The sequence below is a fragment of the Passer domesticus genome, chromosome 5 (assembly GCF_036417665.1).
Source record: "Passer domesticus isolate bPasDom1 chromosome 5, bPasDom1.hap1, whole genome shotgun sequence".
Lineage (NCBI taxonomy): Eukaryota > Metazoa > Chordata > Aves > Passeriformes > Passeridae > Passer > Passer domesticus.
In genome coordinates, this window is record NC_087478.1 from 14,810,406 (window position 1) to 14,834,207 (window position 23,802).

General features: G+C 35.1%; 1 protein-coding gene across 1 annotated transcript in view; it reads left to right on the plus strand.

Annotated features, from left to right (window-relative positions):
* The window catches only part of TBC1D22A (TBC1 domain family member 22A), a 139,411-nt gene that overhangs the window by 45,677 nt on the left and 69,932 nt on the right, over nt 1–23,802 (plus strand). The window contains exons 9-10 of the mRNA XM_064422124.1: nt 4,916–5,025; nt 14,700–14,775. Coding sequence (XP_064278194.1) covers nt 4,916–5,025; nt 14,700–14,775 — 186 coding nt within the window. The remainder of the gene's footprint in view (nt 1–4,915; nt 5,026–14,699; nt 14,776–23,802) is intronic.

Consider the following 23,802-nt stretch of genomic DNA (forward strand, 5'->3'; position numbering starts at 1 on the left):
CTTTAGAGAATTAATATGAATAGAATATAATGATTAATGTTTGAAACACCATTCTTACACTGATGTATAAAGATATTTTTCTTGCTTACTGTTGCATTTGAGGGATATTGTGGAAGATCAATTGAAAACAAATGTAAGACTATTAACAATGTTAAAATAGACAAGTTGTCAACATATCATGTATGTGAGAACATGACTGGTTATAGGGGAATATTTGAAATGCAGTAATGTCATGTTTACCTAAGCCAGGACTGATGAGATGATTAAAGTTTTTTTTAAAATTTTACCTTTGTGACTGCACTACCGCAAAGAAAAGGGAAGGTTTTACTTTGGTGATTCATCCTTAACAGCTCAAGAGCTATTTCTATCAAGATTAATATGTAACTAGGACTTTTTCAATGGGAGATATTGATATGGTAATATACATATTTAATTAGGCAATTGTTACTGAAATAATTTACATTTAAATGCACTATTATGTCCTGATCTTCTTAGAAAGACATTGCCTTAGTGCAGCAGTGACTGAATAGGTGTTTCATAAGGCCTTTTGAAAACTGAATTTGGAGTGGAATATGTAAGATCTAGTACAGAAAAATTGCTGAGCATCTCTGCATGCAGTCATGTGTGTATGATTTTATTTGTACTTTGCATATTTGGGTGATAGCCTTTATGTTAGGTCTGCCTGAAGATGTAACATCTGAAGTAGATTGCAGCACAGTAAGCTTTATACAGAGAAGCACCTGTGCATCTGTGGTCAGAATGGTTTCCTTGCACTGCTGCAAGAGATACGTTGTGTGGACTTCTGGTATATGGTAATGCTTTTTCTACATTCACACAAAATAGTGCCAAAAAAATCTCCAGTATTGAAATGTTCAGCTCATTAACTGATCTAATGTTTTTATGTATTATTTTGTTTGTTGAGTATATGTAAAGAGCAATCATAATTTATTGGTGATATTGCAGCCTGTTTTGAGCTTCAGCACTAGGACTTTTTTTACCCTGCCAATCCATTTTATCCCTTACCTCGCACTCCAGTGAATTCATCTGATTTTTGCTGATTCTGAGTGTTGAGAAGCAATTTCAAGATAAAAAGCTAAAGTTAAAACATTAGTAACACAATTAAATGTTTGTTTCATTAAAAAAAAATCCTTTGAGAGAATGTGTGCTTTATTTAATGGACATATCTTTTGTAGAAACTTGCTTGGCGTAATGAAGTATGAAAACTATCAAGTTACATTCATTTTTTTCACACTTTATAAAGACTGAGTTTTGGTGTCAGTAGCAGGTTTAGAGAAGTTCTGAATGCAAACTACCTTTTTGTTGGTTGCATGTATTTTAACCCCTGATCTGTACTGAAAAGGTAAAATTCCAGCACTCTTTAAAAGAAGTCTATTACAGCTAAACATTTTAACATTCTGAACAACTTCAATGAAAATCATCCATTAGGCTTAATCTTGAATTAAAACCTACTTTTAACGGAGGCAAGCTGTTTAGCATGTTTACTGTCTGCTGTCATTGGGAAACTAAATCTGTAAGTAGCTGTAAGCAGTATTTTTTAAATTTTGATTTTATCTTTATGTCTCTGCCTTTGTGAGTGGGTACAGTTAGAGCTGTTTGGACAAAGTTAGTCTTTTTGCATGGTGGGGAGTTCTGGAAGCATACCCTGGCAGTGAGTAAAGAAGAGCTAATACCATGCTTACAGCAATGCACATACTCAGATCAGCATGTCATAGGCTCCATGCTACAACAGTTCTCCTTCAGGCAACCAGGCATTTTCCTGTCTTTTACAGTTGTATAGATAACATGATAAAGATCTCCACAGGAAACTGTAAGACTTCATAATTGGGAAGTTTTAGGCAGTGATCTTTTCTCCCCCAGATATTGCACACACTGGCCTGCTATTTCTGTCCACATTCTTTTATTCAGTCTTTATGTTATTGTCCATTCAGATTTCACTCATTGAAAATAAAGTTATTTAAAAGTTATTTATTTATAAAAAAAAGAAATTGCAATTATGTTCTCAAGCACAAATAATATCTTACGTACTTTTAGGATGGGTGTTTTGTCATTTTTCCTTCTGTTTTTTCTGAAAACCCTTGTGATCTTTCTTTCAAAACTTTTCTAGTGTGTTTATTTCTTCATCTAAAAGAAAAAGAAAAGAAAAAAAAAAAGAAGAGAGAGAGAGCAACATGGGGCTTGACTGCTTTTCCTCCTGAAACTGCAGGGAAAAATAAGCATATTGCACTATGTGCATGCTCAAATAAATGAATAAATGCTAAATATGTGGATTATGATTTTGTACAGCATTCTGCCAATCAAATGTTCCTTAATTGGAGCTTGTCAAAAGGGATGGCCTTTTAAAATTTCATTTGTACTTTGGAAAAGGGTCCTTTGGATATTCAGTGTCAGTTTGAACTTCCTCAGTAAAGTGTAGCAAGGTAAGGTGGATTGGTGCAGCAGAAGCCATTGACATCACTGAGCATTTGCTTGTTTGAGACTTTGCTTTTGTGATGCTGTGCCATCTTTATTAGAAGAGTTCTTGGGTGCTTCCACAGTGCTGCTTCTTGTTCATCATAGAACACATTTGAATCAAAAAGTACCAGTTAACATAACATACAAAAAAATACACATCTTAGTTGATTTAATACAACTGTATTGTATTATAGCTCCAAGTAATTAGATTTATTTGTTGAAATACATGGTTTCAGAATTTTAAGCCAAAGTTTGACACACTTGCTTTATACAGGAGAAATACTGCTAGGGCACAATGGAAATACAACTGAGTTGTCTGAAACACTTAATTAGGTTTTTTTAATTTCAAAACTTTATTGTCTGACTTTAGAAGAGATGCCAATGTGATGCATTGGAAGCACAGTGGGATTGAAAATTGGTCTAAAAGTAGCATATATATTTAAAGAACATATAAAAGATCTTGAATAATTATTTTGTGTTTAAGAGGCATATGGAAATGCTAAAGATCAGTCTCTTTAAGCCACAGAAAAGCAAAATGTTCTCGGTACATCTTCAGAAGGGAGGCAAAATAAGACAACAGGACAAGTTCTACATAAACTTGCTATTTTTATGTCTGTAATGGCTAAACATGTGGCTTTGTAACATTAGAATTGGAGACTGCCGATTCGTCCAGTGAAGAAAGATTCCTAAAAGCTATCTTTGTCTGTTGTTGTTCCCTGTGGAATAATGGGAATTTTACTTGGAGTAGTAAATTTGTATCAGACCTATGTTCTTTTCAGAAAGGTCTGTCCTGACTTCCTCTTTGTGCTTGGGGGACATACCTCTGATGAACAGTAATTGGAACCATTGAAAGATATTTCTGAAAAGTTATATTGTATTTTCTGTGAGGAACAAAAAGTGGTCATTCTAATTTGATAATCCATCTTTATTAGAACAATAAGAATCTAGTTTTTCCAAAATATTAATGCTGGCGTGTTGTTGCTGTCCAGGTTGCATCATTTAGCCTGCCTACAAACTGGATTTCTTACAACTTGCAAGTAGTTCAGCCACAGGGCAGTAGATCATTTGGTGGGTGTTTAAACCTTTATTTCAGCTTAGTTTAGACTTCCACAGTTTAAAGGACTGCATTCTGAGACAATCCTTTTAAGAGCAAATTATAGCTAATGCTGAGAAGCAAGATTTTTTAAAAATGTGATTCATCTGATTTATTTATCTTTGTAGTTTAGAACAAGTCAGGTAGCACTGTGTCACTTCTTGGTCTTCTTTGTGGGCTGTGAAGGGAGGTGAAGATGCCCACTTTGATGTTTATATGGATCTTCAGCTTTTTATTGGTTTAAAACCTGATGTGAGAACATAGTGTGAAATGGTAGATTTTGAAAGAGAGAGACAAAAATGAGGTAAGATGAGAAAGATGAGAAAGAGAACATAAAAAGTCTTTTTCATTTGTTATCTTTTCATGCCCACGTGTGTTGTTCTATGGTTTATAGCTAACTTTTCTTTCAGAAATGTGATACCAGTGTCATGAAAAGAAAAGGTGCTCCAAGGCAGAAAATTTGAAAAGGAGCACATTGTCAAAGTAGTTGTAATCTTTCAGCAAATGTTTGGTGGAGAGGGTCTGAAGACTTCATTCAAAGGGTAGACACTTCAGTAAATGTTTGTGCTTTATATAAATACGAGGAACTCTGATAGATTTACTGTTTTTTTCTGTCAACGTAGTGAGGCAGAGTGAAAATGGCTTACTTCTGTTTTTGCCATTTCAAATATTAAAATGAAAGTTATAAATATTAACTGGAATTTTTTTCCCAGTGGAGCACTGATTTATGAAAATAAAATAAACTGTATAACTGTAAGACTTTTTTGTGAATTAATATGTGTAAGATGTACCAAAGTTTTGTTTCCTGCTGTAGTGGATACATCATTAATTTTCTTTTCTATTTGGAAAGGTTTTTCTTGTCTAAATTCAAGCTGTAGTCTGCTTTTTTTTACATAAAGTTCAGTGCTTTTCTGAGAAGTATTTTTCAGGGCTTTTCTTCTATGAAGACTGGCAACATATTTGCACATTCTGTGCAGGGTGCAAACATCATCATCTTCTTCAGGGATTGTTCATATATAGCTTGAGGGCTCTCAAAGTGCTTCTGATCCTCTTTCAGGTGTGAAATGTTTAGAATAAAGTGATTTATTATATATTAATTCTGGTTAACCAGGCGTGATTTGATATTTTCACAGTCTGCAAGAAATTAAGTATTCATTAACATTTAAAGCCATTAGATGACACAGTTAAGCAATAAATGATTCATTTAGGCCCTGTTAAAGTAAATGTGCATTGGTTTCTGACTAGAAGATAAGTGGTGGCTGTCTTTGTTTTCAATTATTTTCCTCACTCTTGCTTTATTTATTCTGTGCACTTCATTGACTTGTCTTTCTCTCTCTTTTCCTGAAACAGAAGAAGAAGAAGTGGAAAATTTTGATGTTTCCAGTCTGCCTGAAGAAGTACTGCAGAACATAGAAGCTGACAGTTATTGGTGCATGAGCAAGTTGCTTGATGGCATTCAGGTAAATTGATTTTTCCTGTCTGTAAGTAGTGGAGTTAACTGATTAATATCATGGCTTTGAACTACTTTAAGGCTGAAAAAGAGTACATCTATGAAAAACAGGAGAAAAGTTGATTTTCCCATTGGAGAAATCCACTGTGAGTTTGGCAAAGAAAGGAAAGAAGGAAAAAGGAAAAAACCCTATGGAACTTCTCTTCATCAAAATGTCTGCATGTTTCATTGTGTGTGATGTTCTAGAGCAGAACAGAAACTTCCAGTTCTAGATGCATATTTTGCAAATCTGTTACCAAGCATGAAAAATACTTGCTCTGAATCTCAATGAGGTGGTAAAAACATGACTTATTTATTAATTTTTCAGTTGTTAATATAGCAACCTATAAGTTTTTGCTATCTTAATAGTTCCTGAAATTAATATTTTTAGAATACCCATTTAAAACTTGGTGTTTATGCAACTTCACTGAGAGTTTGATTTTTTTTGACTGTCAAAAAGCTATAAATGAAGACGCAATTTTTCTGTTACAGGCAGAAAGTTGGAGTCTAGTAATTGTAGATTTTTGTGTAAATGTTCATGGGCTTAAGAGTTTATGAAGATTAAAACTATCTACAACATTCTTTCCTATGACATATTTTAATATGAATGTTTCATTGGCTAAGGTGCATTGCAGATTGAAGCTTGTAACAGAGTTCATTTTTGACAAAATGGTTCAAGGATTGAGTCAGCAACAAAAGGCTTTAACTTTTTTGAAGGTGTTTTAAGTGTATTTTTCCTGGTTAAAGCTCAGTGTTTTGTTAGCGTTTTTGAAATGCACAGTCATTTTCCCACATCACTTCCTGTAACAAATGCTGGTTTGCTTATTTCAATGTCTTAGACCTTCTAAATTTTGAAATATTTGACAACATAGCAAAAATATGTGAAAAGTTATAAAGAAAACACATGAGAGCTTGATATCTACTGGGAAGGAAAAAGCCAGGTAAAGAAATGCCAGCCCTCCAACTGCTTTACCTGCTTCTGGAACATCATTGTCACTGGCCTGTTGCTTATTTTTTCTAGGAAAGGAAGTTCATAGATTAGGCAATTTCTCCTTAAAATTCTGTTTTCATGAGAAACTATCAGGTACTGAGAAGCAAAATATGGAAACAAATTGCAATGGAATTAAACTGCATCAATGAAAATTTAAGCTGTTATATAAATGGAATAGTGTTGGATATATTCAAGGATGCACTCATCCATCAAAAGAAGGCTTGAAAGATTATGCTAGTGGTGTGACTAATGATGTTACAGTTAATTCAGTGCAACTGCTCTGCTGCTGAAATAAAAGGGTTTCTTGTTTTTCTTCTCCCATTCCCCTGTTTTGTTTCTTTTCTGTGATGATACCACTTTACTTAACAGATAAAACAGTCATGTAGTTGCAGGTAGAGTTGTTTGTAGAGTTGTTTGTCTCTTCCCCTGTAGAGAAGGACTGGGGATACTGGTGGACAGGACTGGCAGCGTGCACTTGCAGCCCAGAAAGCCAGCTGTGTCCTGGGCTGCATGCAAGCAGGGTGAGGGAGGGGATTTTCCCCCTCTGTCAGGTTTTTGTGAGTGCTGCAGCCATTTCAGGGATCCCCAGCACAGGGCAGACATGGACCTGTTGGAGGGAGTTCAGAGGAGAGCCATGAAGGTGGTCAGAGGGCTGGAGCATCTCTCCCATGAGGAAAGGCTGAGAATATTGAGGTTGTTCAGCCTGGAGGAGAGAAGGCTCTGGGGAGAAGTTACTGTAACCTTTCAGTACTTAAAAGGGCTTTTCATAAAGCTGGAGAGAGACTTTTTGCCAGGGCCTGTAGTGATGGGACAAGGGGCAACATTTAAAACAGAGTAGGTTTAGATTGGGCATAAGGAGTACATTTTCTATGATGAGGGAGCCCAAAGATGTTGTGGATGTTCTCTTCCTGGCAGTGTTCAAGGTCAGGACTGATGTGGCTTTAAGCAGTGTGATGGAGCTGAAGCTGTCCCTGCCCACAGCAGGAGGTTTGGACTGGATGAACTTTAAAGATTCCCAGTGGATTCATTGTGTAATGCTGTAGTTCTGGCTGATTTGCATTCTGGATGTACAGTCATTTCTCTCTGAAAATATGGCATAGAAGACTCCTATGTGATGTATGTGATGATTTTGCCTGAGATGTCTGAATAAACTGTACAGGGATATGTAACATGTGGTAACTGCAATCAAAGAATCTCTGCAGAGTGTTTCCATTAATTTATTTGTCAATATAAATTTCCATTTCATGTTGCCCTACCAGTATTGCATAAGTTTAAAGAGTGCACTTTGATAACTGTTAGGATCATCGTGTGAAATGTTTGGCTAATATGAGCTAGAAACATTTTTTTGTGTGTTTTGTCTTTTCAGTGCAGAAGGGTGTAATGGAAGAATGATTGTATGATTGTATTTGTACCCCTTTGTTATTCTTAACAGAGAACTCGTTTATTTTTACAATCCATCCAGACAGTCTCATTTTCTTTATTCTAGAATTGTCAAAGGTGTTATTAAGACACATGCATTTCTTGCTGGAGTTTTACCACACATAGTATCTATTATTTTTTCATTTCTCACTCATCTTACCTCCCTCCCTTACGTATCCAATGTGACTGTGTGTTTTTAATATAAGAATGCATCTTTGAACCACAGAGACCTGTGCAATAAAGACCATGTCATGTCCTGACATGCATACAGTTCTCAGCTGAGAGAAGAAATAAAATCTTGTTCAAATCATCTGTCGCTTTAGCAGATTCCTCTGTGCTATTTTTTTGTCATCTGGAGGTTCCTATGCAAGTATATTTTTGGCTTAAGCTAGAGAGTTTGCAGAACTTTTCCAGTAGTTAATGTTTAAGCTTGCATGATAATTTAATCTATTTTTTGTTCTTAGATTACTTTGCATCTTCTTTCTCTGTTGGTTGTCTCTTAGTTTAGGCTTCTAACGTGTCATATCACAGTTGGATTAAATTTTTAAAAATTGATATAATAAATACTAGGAGTTTTTAAATATAAATTTATTTTTCTAAAATATAATTTAATCTTGAAATCTGTAGCTGTCTTATAGCAGTCAATTTTGGGTGATGATTTATGTATTGGCTTTCCTTTTCAGTGCTTCCTGAGTCTGTGCTCTCAATTTTTTGTTTAGTTTTTGTCCCAAAAAGGCTGTGGCTCACTGCAATTGCTTCTTATTTAATTCAGGAATACAAATGAGATCTTCTAAAATCATAAGAACATAGGATAATTCTCTGCAATGTAGGGCCAGCTCTGAGGTCAGACTGAGTTTCTCAAGGCTGTGTCCAGCTGGGTGTTGAACCCTGCAAGGACAGAGACTTCACAGTCTCTGGTGGTTAACCTATTCCAGTGCTTCCTTGTCCTTATGTTGAAGATCCTCCCCAACAGGCAGATGGAATATTTTTTGTTTATGCTGTTTGTGTCTTATCTTCCCACTGGGCACACTATTGAAAATGGAGGTTTGTCATCTTGATAACTTAGGTTTTACTAGGCTGTGATTAGGTGCTTCTGGAGCTGTCTTTTCTTCAGGCTGAACAAGCACAGTTTCCCCAACCTCTCGAAGAACATGTGCTCCATGTCTCTTAGCATCTTGGTGCCCTTTTGCTCTTGCTTCAGTTTATTCTGAAGTTTATTAGCTTTTTCTTGTATCAGGGTCCTTAAAACTGGATATGGTGTTTTAGATATGGTCTTGAAATACAAGAAATTATTTTTAAACATTTGAAGGAAAATCTACACAGTAAAGACTGAACTCTGGAACTGTTTGGTCAGAGAGGTTGTAGAATCCTCATCCTGGAAGTTCAAACCCAGAGTCCACATGGCCTTGAGCAGCTTGCTGCAGGTGATTTGGCTTTGGGCAGCCAATCACTTCCCTACATGGGCCAGCAGTCTGCTGGCTGGCTTTGTTGGGGCTCACCAGTGACTCAGTCTGAGCTTTCTGTCTGCTGAGATTTCTGTCAAGTCCTTTGGCACAGAACTCATCTGCAGCCTGTGTTCTTGCAAGGTGTGCTGGTTTTTGCTGATTTATGAAGACCTGGTTCTGAGGCTGTGTGGCCATATGCAAAATATATCTTCTATGTGTGTGATAAAGCTGGTTGTCTTTACAACACTTCTAAACTGTAGATGATGCATGAGCATTTTTGTATTTTCATTTGTGGCTGTTCATATGGGAAAACTAGAATTATCCCATGAGTATTTTTTCCATGTAATTAAGTAGACATTCCCATATATCCAGATTATTAACTTTTTTTTATTACTAAATTGTCCTTTATAACACTTTTCTCAATAGTGTCTCATTAACATTCAAGTAAAAAGTTCACATTGATCTGTGCCACCTGAAAATGTAATGTTCATGTATAAAATAGAGTATAACTTTTCATTTTAAGCTCAAGTATACTGGTAATAAAATAACCAAAGGGGAAATACATGCATTGCATAATGATCTAACCACATGTATTAAAAATAGCACTAAAATATTAATATAATCATTTATCAGGGCCTGGTAATTATTAGAATAGTGAGATAATTCATATCCAGGGATTAGAGTGTGCTGAGGTACATATTAGCTATTTTTATGTCTCATAAAATAGCAAGATTTATGACCTTCAAAGGGAATCCTACAGAGTTCTTACTCCTGGGTTATGGAAAGTTGTTATGGATGGATGGATGGATGGATGGATGGATGGATGGATGGATGGATGGATGGATGGATGGATGGATGGATGGGGGAATGGAAGGAAGGAAGGATGGAATGGTGCTTGGAAAGCTGGATCCAATAAATAACATGAACATGCATTTCAATTGTTGAGAAGAATGTGTAGAAATAAGTCTTCTGAAAACTCCTCACAGGACCTCCCTGGTTTATTTTAAAGGAAAAATAGGTCAAATATAGCTTTCTTTGTACCTTTTCATTGAATTCCTGCACAAGTTTCTGCATAATAATGTAGTTTTCCAGCCTGTCACTGAGAGTAAAATTTTCAGGAAGACAGCAAATCTATTTGTAATCAGTAGATGAAATATACTGTGCTATCAATATATTCAGCATAAAAAAATATTTTATCCTCTACCTAAAATTTGCAGCATCAGCTTTTGGAATTGTACATGTTTGTATTTATGATTTCTAGGTCTTATCCAGATTTGAACTGTTGCCTGGCCTATGCTGTAATCCAAAAATATACCCTGAGCACTTTTGTTGTGGCTACTTTAACAGTTTCTGTAATTTGTAATACATCCACTTGGGTAAAACTGAGGTTTGAGTACACAGACCAGTAGAAGGTTGGATCTTTGGTTCTGACTCTATGGATGCTACTCTAACATGGGAATCAGTACCTGTTTTAATAAACAGTTTTAATAAACTGTTGGGGTTTTTTGTCCTGTTATGTAGGAATAAGTAAGATACCATTTTGCATGTAAAAAAATTTTGGGCTGCAATGCTTTGTAAATATTTTTCCTACTACTTAGGAAATTTTGCATTTTGAAAAGTCAGGCTTAATAGTTGTAATGGTTGACAGACTTTTCTTCTAAAGAAAGTGTCTTAGAGTAATAATAGGAATGTGCCACGGACTGTGCTAACAGCATAGTTCAGCACACTTGTTTGTTCTTGTGCATGCACACTCCATCCTGAGCAGTACCCAGGAGTGAATTTACATTATAATCTCTATCTTCAAGAAACATTTTGGGTGAAGTGTGCTTGCATTGATAGTGTTAATATATGTTGTGGCTGTCATTATCTGGTGTCATGCTTCCCTCCCTCCTGGCCCTATGTTTTTGCATAACTTTCTGAGCAAGGTGAACCAAGAGTTTTAATAGGAGTTTCCTTAGAGAATTCAGAAATATGTGAGTGAAGAACTTAAATGAGTAAAAAAGAATAATTCAGGAGATCTTTTTGTGACATAATGAGTATAAGAAAACCTTTTTCTTTCAGTTGTCATTTGCTCATGTGATACTACACTTGAACATACTAAACTGATGCGTAGCAATTCTTAAATATGCATTGGTAGAGAAAATAGACATCCAAGTCTGTATGCCTGTATAATTTATATGGATTGCTTAGTGTATCCTTTATATTTAAAAGCTCTGTTCTCATTGATAAAACATGAGCAAGCAACATATGAGCTCTTTGTGTCAAAACTTTCCATTTGCCTCTAGAAATGTTTCTGATATTTTCTTCAGTACACTGTTGGTGAACAGTGTGTATGACCTGAAAAGATGAGAAGCACTGTGCCTATGCCTCTGCTTGGCTGCAGTCATTAATGTCAGATTACTGACAGTGGTTTTTTAATTTTAGTTTGGCTGGCTCTGTTTCTTCTTCATGATGTCACGAAAGATTGTTTTCCATTCCTCTTCAGCTGGCTGCTTCTTTTTAAAAAATTATTCCGTCATCACATATTAAGAGAAAAATATGGGGGATTTTCTTCAGCTAGTGCCTATGAAGTCTCTCTCTCTCCCTTGCCTTCTCTGGGAGTACAGTTCCAGTTTAATTTGTTATGAGCATTTTCCCAAGATTCTTCCATTTAAAATTTCTCTACCCTTAAAAAAGGAAGGAATTTCTTAATAATTTTTAAAATGTTCTGTGAAGTCTATAATGTTACTATTTTATTTTCAATTATAACAAATAGGTTTTGAGAAATACAGACCTAGTTATAGTTACAGGTGAGTAGGATGTTATACCAGTTTCTACAGAATAAGTACAGACTACTAACACAAAGATTTGAAGCTGATGCAAGTTTTGATCTCTTGTGACATTATAAAGTCCTAACCTTCTGTATTGTAAGATGAAACTAATTATGTGTCAGTATGAACTAGATATTATAACCATTCAGCTGTGAAGTGGGTTAGCATAGTTCACTGAAAGTGTGTTGGAACCTATCTGAGTAGAACATCAAGGAATTTAGATATTCATTGCACACCAGTGCATGAATTGTTATGTTTATCAAGGGTTCTGGTGTACATACATACTTTGTATAATGTGATTGATTACTGTCAAGAACAGTGTTTGGAAATAAGAGATATTTTATGTGAATTCCTAGTTTGCATCCTGAAATTTTTTTAATATTTCCTCATTTGAAACTTTGACCATCAATAATGAGCAAAAGACAATCTCTGAAATAGTCATAAGTAATTGCGAAAATAATTGTCTTGGCTCAACAGCCCTGAGCAATAATTCATGAATTTTAGTGAGTTTGGCATGTTTTTTTTGTTTTGTTTTGTTTTACTATTTTTCCTTCGTCTATAAGCACAAAAGGAGCAAGAATAGTGGGTAACAGAATACCTTTTCCATTTACAAAGTCTTTCTCACAGTTTCACAAACTCCAGGAAGTCAACTACCAGTGTCATAGGAGGGCATATGTACAACACAGTTTAATTAGAAGAGAGTACTGGGGAATCCAATACAGATCTTTCCAGTTTGGGTGAGTCAGCACAAGTAGAAGAGTGACCCCCAGCTGTGTTCATTTGCAGCTGAAATAATGAACAGAGAAATAAATAGGCAAAAGATCAAATGTAGTGAGAAGCAAATTTACCTGCTTTCAAATCAAGATGGCAGTTTTGGGTTGCATTTCCAGATTTGTATGGAGTAAATTAGGCTTTGAGAAAGAAAGTCGTTTCAGATTCATAGATCACAGTCCAGAGTTGCACTACCTGGGGAGAGACTAATGATCGAAGCACCAGTGTTTTAACTCTGTGTTGACTTTCAGTGTTACATACAGGAGCATCCTTTACAGAGGATCTGTTACAGAAGAAATAATTAAATACCATGCTGCTATACTTTGAATGGAGTACTACTTCTAGAAACACCAGTTAACTTTGTTTAAATAAATAAATAGGACAGTATATAAACATTTTGTGACAAAAAAAGAGTGAATACAGTTTTTGTTGTTAGAGTACATTCTGTAAAGAAAGTGATTATGATTTCCTAAAGATGCTGTGCCCTGGATATTATCCATGACTACTCCAGGTGTGCGTCAGACTTGTGTAAAAGGCAGTGTTTCAATGCATGGGCTAGTTTCTTTCTTCCTGAAATGAGATTATGATAGATCTGAATTCTGTGTGAATCTTTCCATTCTTTCAGTTTTGGTGTTTATTGCATTAAAAAGGATGCTCATGTTCTGTTTGTGAAATAATGTCAACAAGCTGAAATTGTTGCCTCTTTTACTTGGTGATTGTGGAAAAGTAAAAAATTCAGGGAATTATTCTTGCTTCCTTATCCATACTGTTTTAGTTTATACACTGAGTTCTAATATGAATTATGTGCAAGGGCTACTGCTTAACTACTAGAAAAATTTGCTATAATTTCTAAAACAGGTATTACTGTGGTTACTTGCAAGTGTTCAGAGCATTCAGTAGACTTTTTGATACTGTAAATTGCTTGTTGGCTGAAGTACTTTAATTTACAGAGTCATTAGTGTGTCATTTTGCCTTGTGAACTTTTAGGCTTCACACTTTATAGCAGTTTTACAGAATTTGAAAATTAAATTTAGTTCAGTTCCATAAGTCAAATAAAGCCTAAAAAGACTCTATGTAAATAAAATCAAGAGAGTCAATAAGACTTTTTGTGGTTTTAAATAGAAAAACATGAAAATGAACAGATACATAAAATATATGAACTAATCATAATTTCTGCTCTAAGACCAAGTTAAAAAATGAAATAAAGTCAAGAAAAAGTAATATTTTGGGATTACTTAGCTCCAGTTGATAAGGGAATTACTCAAACAGTAGCAGTTGAGGCAAAACATCCTAGACTCTGATTTTCTATGCGTGTGGTGGTTACACAAAGAAAACCTCTACATAGAAATTTTCTTTTAAAATATGTATGTATAATTTTCTTTTCTTGAATCTCTCAAGAGCAACGAGAAGACAACTGTAACAAAATGAGCTGAATGGAGGGATTAATATTATTAAATATTAACTATTTAGAAACGTTGCTGTGTATTTAAATAATGTCATTATTTAAAAAGATTGATCACTTTGGGTTTCAAGCGGAGGTATTTTTCTTGCTGTCGTTATTTCAAACTCAAGTCTATATTAGAGAGCTGCAGTCCACAAATTAAAAATCCATTTAGAGTTAATTCATTCAAATAAATATATACAAATATAATGCCCCTTTAGCTACATTGCTTGTGTGTTAGATTTTGATTCATGATATTAACTGTAATCTTGGGTTCAGAACAGTTATAAGTACATTAAAACAGACTTTTGATTTCTTATGCTGCTTGAAGTTATTACTCTGTACTTCAAAAGATCAAATTCTTTCCCTGCCTCTGATTATAGGCTAAATTTTCGTGTTTCCTACATTATTTGTAGAATTGTAAATTTCTGAGAAAAAAAACCACCTTAAAATCTAATGGCACATTTTAGCATGTAAAATGAGGGCCTTTTAAAGCTACTTGGATTTCTGCAATGAGGTAACTTCACTAGATTAGCAAGTAGAGAGCAATTGATGTGGGAATAGCTCTACAGATTGTGCTTGTTAGAGGTGGGGACTCACAGGACTGTACAATGATGATTTGCTATTTTACTGTAGAAGCAGACCTAGAAAATGCAGTCACAAAACAGAAACACAGAGAAAAATACATGGATTAAGAAAAGTAATTGAAATAAAAGAAGCCTTTTTTGCTTTTCTGCAACTAATACTTGTATGTGGTCTCCTCTTTAGGATAACTACACGTTTGCACAGCCAGGAATCCAGAAGAAAGTGAAAATGTTGGAAGAACTTGTTAGTCGGATTGATGGTAAGTCTCAAAGGCAAATTAATTTCTAACTGATGTTACACTGAAAGTGTTTGGTTAGAATGTTTGCAAGAAAAGCAGCATCACTGCAGCCACCTGCAATGGTGCGGTGACGTCGCCTTCCTCAGGTGAGGTGTCATCATTGGCCGGTGGCACGCTGGCCTTTGTGGATCACTGTCGTGTACCATTTAAAAGAAAGCCACTAGAGCATGAGCCTCTTTCATTACTTTTTATTAAGGCAATATAATCAAAATTCAATGGCAATTTCTTTGCAGCAGAGTAATGACCACATACAAAAGGCAGCCAGTATTCATTTCCCATTAAGCCTCAATGGTTGTTGTAATGCAGGCAAGTCACAGTGGTTGTTTATGGTTGTCCTTTGGCACTATGTTTTGTGCTTTTGTGCATCATTTTGCTATCAGGAATGCCTGCATAATTTCTCTGTGGAATCCAATTAATTATGAACTCTGGAAATAACATCTTTAATTTTACAGATAAATTACAGTATGTGCAGGGATAATTTTAGATTATTCTTTCATGTTTAAGCAGCGCACTTTGAAATATTTTACCTTCATCCTTAAAGTAATTCCTTTCATGAAATGCTGACTGTCATATAGCTAGAACAGAGTTTAATTAAATGAAATGCAAGAGATAATGCTTGCCCATTCTAAACGTAATCTCTTGGTAGTTTGTTAAATTAATGAACAGAGTATTAACAAAATGTTGCCAAGCAGAACCGGGCATATATTTGCAACACTAGCATGTCAGTGATGACTTAGAAAAAATATTTCTTGTGAGCTTTATATTTGATAATCTTCTTGGAAACATTAATTCCCTGGTTTTGTTACATATACTGTGAAGTTTTTTTTGTGCCCGTGCTTGTCATAGGAGATTTTGCCTGCTTGTATGTACATTCTTAATGTTTTATAATCGTCTTTGTGCTTTTCTAGGATATTAAGGTATTTTTAATGATCAAAAACCAAGGGCAGGAGAAAAATGTTTGTGTAAAATCAGACTATAAACTTAAATGTAGGTAAAATTTTTTGTTGTAGATACATTTTTTTAAAATGCCAGTGAATATGAAAAATATAAGGGCACATTTCTTTATATTGGGTAGCTAAATATTTATGTCAAAAATATAGTTAATTCAGTGTATTTTGTTACTTGAAAAATAATCTAACTTCTTGTAATGTGATTTTTTATATGTAATTTTAGTCTTGCATCAATTAATGTTTACATTTCAGAAGCAAATTATTATATATTAAATGAAGTGTATAATTAAAATTCCTATCAATTGACTTTCTTAACTTGGTCAATGAACATTTATATAAATAAATTCTTCAACCAAGTTTTTAAAATTAGAAGTAGCATTCTGCTAGTAAACTTTGTTGTTCGATTGAATAAAAATATTAAGTATTAATACAATATATTATTGTTTGGTTTAAAGAAAAAAGAAATGCTGAAGTCTTATTTATACCTTCAGTGCTTTAGGGATATAGTTAAGTAATTTCTCTCAATTATTAAGTTTAGGAATCATTATTTTTAAAGCTTCACACTTTAAAAAAATAAGTCAGTTGTAACAAATAGTTGTGTCATCTTGTACTGTTCTTTGATCATACTTTGCAATTGAAAGTAAAGTGTGAGTTCCTGTTTTTTATCTAATTTAAAATAAAGCTGTGAAGTCTTTATAAATATTTTTGTAGTTTTCAGTAGATATCGTGAGTGTTTCTAGTAAATACTGATGGACATTTAGAACTGCTTAGGCTATAAGGGGCCTCTGGAAATCAGTGTTCCAAGCCTTTGCCTGTGCCTCCATGACTCTATCTCATGGGACAGGGCTGATAGAGCAGGCGTGTGGAGTCTTGCCCTGTTGAGTTTTGAATGATTCCGGGGATGGAAATTCTGCAGCTTCTTTGGGTAGTTCTCTTTGGGAAGTTTGTCTGCTTCCACTGTCATTTTATGTTTTATAGAAATAATTATTTTTTTAAATGGAGCTTTTGTCCACCACCTTTTATTTTATCTCAGTGTACCTCTGAGAAGAATTTGTCTCCACGTTCTCTGCATGCTCCCTTTAGGTAGTTGCAGCTTTTCATAGACTTCTCTTTAAGGCTGGGCAGACCCAGTTTTGTCAGCATCCCTTCCTGTGTGAAGCGCTCCAGGTTCCTCTGCCCCTCACTGACCTAGCTGTGTGTGCCGGTGTCACAGCACTGGAGGTAATGGTGCAGACAGGGTTTCCCACGTGGTGGGTACAGAGGAAGAATCACTTCCCCTGCCCTTTTGGCATCTTTCTTGCTTAGAAAGCCTAACAAATATGTGGCCTTTCTTGCTGCAAGGACATTCTTGACTTGGGTACAGCCTGTTGTCCCACCTCCTTCTTGGCAGAACTGCTTTCCTTCAAGCGGTGCCCAGTCAGTGCTTGTTGAATGACACTTTTCCATCCCCTCCATGAGAGGAAGCTTGCCTCTCCTAAATCTCAGGAGATTCCTCTTAGCCATTCCTTTAGCTTGCCAATGTTCCTTAAATACTAGCCCTCTCTTTCAGTGTGTCAAGCACTCTTTCCAATCTGGTATCATTTACAAACACAGAGTCTATTCTATGCTATCATTAGTTTTTAACAAAGATTCTGGCCCTAGTGCTGACTCTAGAGGAATATCATTAGTAATTAGCTGTCAATTGGACTTTACATTGCTGATCACAACCTTTATAATACAAGGGTCCAGTTAAAAGTTTTGTGTAGTAAAGATACACTTTTTTCATTATTCTTTGGGCTGTTTCTTTTTGTCTGGAAGATTGCCTACTTAACTACTTTCTTTTACAAGAAAAGTACACCAGGGTATATCTAGGATTAAAATAAAATTTTAGTTGTTAATTCAACAAGGTGGTTGTGTACTGCAGTCATAACCTTTTGGATGCCTCAGCTAAGGGATCCTGAATTTATAAGGTTTTTGGTGGAATCATGAATAGTTGGATTGAATATTGTGGTTTACTCTTCATTTTCTTTTTGCTTTTGTCTTTTTGTTCTGGGTTTGCCATACTTCAGTTAAAGGGAAATGTATGGGTGATATAAATTTAGTGACTTTGCTTTTTAGAAAAGCCCCTCATGATCTGTATTTGCTATACTTAGCCTAAGTGCTCATTAAGGTTACTGTGCAAGAAAATAATATTCCTGTTGGTACTGTGTCACATTATTTCTTGATGCTGGGTAACTGCACAGTGAAGCAAATCTTGATGTAATAAATAGCTGTGTGAGTGGATGAAGCCTGTACTGCTTATTTGCTAATAGTAATGGATTACCAGTGTATGAAAGGTGATGCTTGTGCTTTGGAGAGTGCTAATGCATTATGTCAGTGATTCAACCAACCTTCATTTACCCAGCCTTATGGATCACAACTCCCCTCAAAGTACCTGTCCTTGTGTGCACACTCCAGAATATTGCAGAAGACATCAAACAGCCAAAATACTCTCTTAATTTAATCATAATCTCATTCTGCTTAAACTCCAGAGAATAATTTAGATAAATTGTGTTTAATGAAATTTTTTTGGTCTGTTACTGGAGTGTTGTTATTGATGAGATGGAGTTTGAAGATAAAATATTATTCAATCTCATTAGTCTACTTGTCATCATCATTGAGATTTTTCTCAGAATTATAAAAAAAATGAGAGGGAGGATCAATAGATAGCTCAATAATACAAGGAATCTCTTATAACTAATTATCTTTTCTGTTTCCTGTAATGCCAGCAGAGCTTCTCTGCTCTAAATCATGAACCATTTCTCATGGTTTGTAAAAGGTCGTACTCACATGGCACACTACCTTCCACTTTTACTTCATTTAGGGTTGAAATCAAAAGAGACATGGTATAGGAATGCCCAAATTAATTCAGGATTTGTGTTTCCAGAATTTGCAGGTGCTTAGCACTTGGCTGGTGTCATGCTTGGAAGAGTCTCAACTTCTTCAATTTACTGTTAGACAACTTGTAATTACATGAGAGTTTGAGGTAGCCATTTGGAGAAGGCTGAGCATTTGTAAATAAAAGTAGTCTAGGGATTCCATAAACATTGATAAAAAGTGTTAAAATCATGTAGCATTCTCTCCAAATTAACAATAAGGCAGTTCTAAGGGAAAAAAATGTGACCTATTATAATGATAAATGCATTTTTTATATGTTGGCTTCTTATTAGTATTACAGAAAATTATAAAGCCAGTATTGACAACTCAGAAAAAATAGTCTGTGTCTTGTGTGGGGATAAGTTTGAAAAGATTTTTTTCTGCATATTTTCTAGAACAACTCAACCCAGGTTTTGCATTTGTGTTCTGTACAGATCTTTTTTTGTAGATAAATAAATTCTCTGTTATTACTAGTTCACATTCTTTCACCAAAAATCACCAATCATTTTGTAGAACTTTCCCTTGAATTTTAGTAACAAGAGATGGAAAAATGAAAAAAATTATTGAAAATAGTTAAAAAAGCTTACTGCTGCTGTATATACTTCTCCCCTTCTCTTCAAAATGGAAGTAATGGAAAAATACCTAGGAACATAAAAAGAGTGCTGCATTTTAACTGTCTCATAAGGAAGAATTCAATTTCTCTGGAATTCAGCTACATTTTTCAAATGTTCAATAAAATTTCAGAATTTCTGTAGTTTCCACTGTGAATGCATCTTCTGATCATCTGTTTTGGAGAGTTACCACAGCTATTCCTACATATGATGTTTTCATTGGGACAATTTCAGTTTATTTGCATTTTATTGTTGTAAAAAAAGTTGAAATGTTTTTCAGAAGTGTTTTTAGTGCGAAATTTAAGTTGTCATATTTGTATTGCTTAAAATAATGATTTTTAATAAATATGAATTGCATTGTTTGAGGAAATACTGTTAGTTATTCCTAAGTGCAGTTAAATTGATATTTCACCTTTTAAAACCATCTTCTATTAAAATTTTACAAGTCCTATTTTTCTTATTGCTGCCATGTTTTATATGTGTTTTCATTCATACCAAATGACAGATAAATTAGATAATGCCTCTGGTCTTAATGTTCTGAGAAAATGATTATTGACTTCAACAATCATACTTATTTCTCTCTTGGGTTACAAATGTCTTGGTGGCCTGTTATCTGAAGTTCTGTAGATGATGCCAGAACTAAGGACTTGTAAAAAGGTACTTCCATGTTGTGGCCTTAAATTTATATTTTGCATAGTTTTGCTATTCACATAAAATTTTAAAATATAACTGTCTTGTAAACAGTTATATGTTGTGTGTAAATATGTGCAGTTCTTCATGAAATGTAGTCAGTTAAAACTTTTTCGTTTTTATATGCATTTTTATTTAACCACAGTGGAAAGGCTTATTTAATTGTGCTATTCTGTGTACTTCTCATGCTTTGAAATATTTGCTGTAGAAATGTTTAATATTTATGTATAATATGTTTTCTTATTTAGTTGGATAAGTTTGTAAAACATCCTTCAACAGAATCGGATTAGTACTTGTAGGATTATCCTTTCTAAGGTCTTAGTTTATTTAAGAGCTGTGTGTTTTTAATGGACTGCCAAAGTTTTAAATGTCCAGACTTCACTTGGGATTCTTACAGTTTCTTCTCTGGATATTGTGTGGATGGTTTGCATTCAGCAGGTTCTTGTCCCAGGAGATAAAGGTGCCTATTCCCATAGAACTGTCCAATGCTCCAAACACAAACTTCTCACAGTTCTGCTCAGAACTTAATTTCATATGTTGAGTTAAGCCAAAAAGTACTTAGAGATACCTCATGAGTAGTTTTAATGCTTCCACCGTTTCTGGAGGACATTCAATTTCTCTGCTGATTGAACTTTTAAAACTGCAGAAAAAATAGTTTTGCTTTTTTCTTTAGGAAAATCTGACTCTGAAAAAGACAAAATATCAACCAAGACTAATACATTTTCTTATTAATCCATTTACTGTTGTTTAGTCAGAACTCACAGAACAAGTTATCTGTTCAATATATGTGATAGATATAGATTAATTAATTTGGCTTTTAATTTGAGTCTTGCGTATTCATACAATGAACTGATAATGAAACTGTGGTAATAGATGACATTTGATCTATCTTTGTTATGTGTTCAATCATGCTAATGATTTTTTGGTTGATGGTTGAAGAATGCATAATTATATGTGCAAAATTATGTTCATGTTTAATTATATTGTAAAACATTTTACAGACACCAATAACTTTGAATTAGGATTGTGTTGAAGTATATGGAAAAAAGAGCTCTAATTACAAGAGTTGCAAAACGGGTATTCTCAGGCTTGTAAAAGCATTTTGAATTGGAAATGGACATAGAATTTATTTAGACCTTACTGGAGCTATTGGGAATGAGTGATTAATAAGGACTTTGTTTCTTGGTCCATCTTTCTATGTCAGCTTGGTGCTGAAGTGATAGAAAATCTTGTAAGCATTTCATAATTGTTTTAATTAATTTGCACTCCAAAGCTCTTTCTCATTTTAATAAAGCTATTTTATTTAGCTCACTAGTAGTTATTTTATATCTGATTTTATGGTTGTAATTACTGTATTATACTTTAATCCACTTGTAAATGCTGTTCACTGGGCACTATAATTAATTGATATATCTTTAAAATAATATTTTTATGTTTTACTGTGGAGATTATATTTGTATTCTATTACAGAGTTCACAGACCTTAGCAAGAGTTGAGACTGACTGTAAAATAATTTCTAAATTTCTGAGTACTTGTAAGAACTTTAACTTTTAAATCAACAAACCTTACTATTTTCATGGCAAATAAAAAAAAAAAGGAAAAAAGGGAAGAAAAGAGATGTTTCACATGATGGTGAATTTAAAAAGTGTCAGGCATAAACACTTTTATCAATGCATACAGTTATGATTTAGAAGAACAGGCTAGAGAAGTCCAGTGATGGTACCTAGAATTGTCTCATCAAACATGTTTTCCCCGTTGTTTATTGCACTTGGAATATTGAGGGCCACCTGCAAACATCGGGTTTTTCTTAACCTTTAGCTAGAAGGGTAGATCTGTTTTGATTACTGCTAAATGTTTTTCCTAATATTTTCCTCCATTTAGTGCTACATTACCACAGAATTGTTACTTTCATTTGATTCTGTGAGGCAACCAGGCCTTCCCTTCTCTTCTTCCCTCCTCTAGTATTTTCTTATTGTGCTTTGTTATCACTGTCTTGGGCTTTTCAGTATTAGCATATGGACCATATCTTTTGTTATGATGAAAATGCTTCTCAGTCCTAGCTATGAGCTATATATTTATTTAGTAAGCTAAATTTAAATAGACCATTATCTTTAAATTGTAGGTCACATGAGAAGAATGTAATTGGCAATAATTCTGTGTCTCTGCCAGTTACACTTTAAATTTAGGAATTTTCAGTGTATTTTTTAATGCTTTTGTTGTAATTTTTTACAGTGGACAATTTTAATCAGTTATAAGAAATAAACTAAGTCTGGAACAAGATATAATTAGCATGTAAATATTTGACTTGGATCTCTGCTATTACTTGAAGTAGAACTATGTATCATGATGAGATCTTGTCTTGAGGTGAGGTGTCTTGTCTTATGTTCTTTAGAATGACTTCAGTCATCAAGAACTTCTTTTGTAATTAATGTATATTAATAGAAGTTAATATACATAACTGCAAATAACTCATTGCTAAGCTGTGGTCTTTACAGAATTCATTTGGTTCAGAATTTTATATTGGGGGCTGTAAGCACTTTTCTGCCTCTGCAACTGGTAACATCTGGTGTTGAGATTTTACTCCAAACTCTTACCTTTGTATCCCATAAATATCCTGGCTTTGAACAACGTAGAAATTATTCAGGAGAGACAATTAGATTAAATATTGACTTTCAACTAATAGAGTACTAAAAAAGAAAGCAGTCATTGACTGGTGACAAGGTCCTTTCTTTTGGACTGCAAGGTTCTGTATGTGGGAACTGTAAGATAGGGATGGGGTGCACCCTCAGTCAGTTTGCACCAAGTCAGGTGGGAGTGTTGATCTGCTGGAGGGTAGGAAGATTCTGGAGAGGGATGTGGACAGGCTGGGTCAGTGGGTTGAGGCCAAATGCCAGGTCCTGCTCTTTGGTCACAGCAGCCCGCTGCAGCACTATGGCCTGGGGCACATTGGCTGGAATGCTGCCTTGCAGGAAAGGGCCTGGGAGTGCTGGGCAGCAGCTGGATGAACATCAGTCAGCGTGTGCCCAGGTGGCCAAGAAGGCCAGTGTAATCCTGGTTTGTATCAGAAACAGCATGGCCAACAGGACCAGGGCAGGAATTATCCCTGTTCTCAACACTGGTGAGGCCATACTTGAAATCCTGTGTTCAGTTCTGGGCTCCTCTCAACAAGACAGACATTGAGGTGCTGAGTGTGTGCAGAGAAGGGCAATGGAGCTGGGGAAGGGACTGGAGCGCAAATCTGATGAGGAGCAGTGAGGGAGCTGGGAGTGTTTAGCCTGGAGAAGAGGGTCAGGGAGACATTATTGCTGTCTACAACTGCCTGAAAGAAGGGCGTAGCCAGGTGGGGTCGGTCAGTTCTCCCAAATAACAAGTGAGAGGACAGGAGGAAATGACAAGTGGAAGTTGTGGCAGGAGAGGTTTAGATTGGATATCAGGAAACATTTCTTCACCAGAAGGATCATCAAGGAGTAGAACAGGCTTCCCCAGGAAGTGTTTGAGTCACCATCCCTGCAGGTATTGAAAAGATGTGGCCCTTAGGGACATGATTTATTGGTGAGGTTTGCAGTCTTAGGTTTAGGATCAAGATCTTATAGGTCTTTTCCAGTCTAAATGATTATATGATTCCATGGAGGAGTGCTAATGTGTTTCTATAGCATGTTTTTGTATGTTAAGGATCAATGCAAAAAATCATTGTGCATGCAAAGGGCAATGCCAACAAGCTCCTGTGGCAAATATTGGCTCATTATTTTACTTTCCTTTTGCTTTGGTATCAGAGGAGTTACTCTTGCACTTTTAAAGAAAAATTTCATGAGAAATACACACTTTTCTTCCTTTTGTTGAAC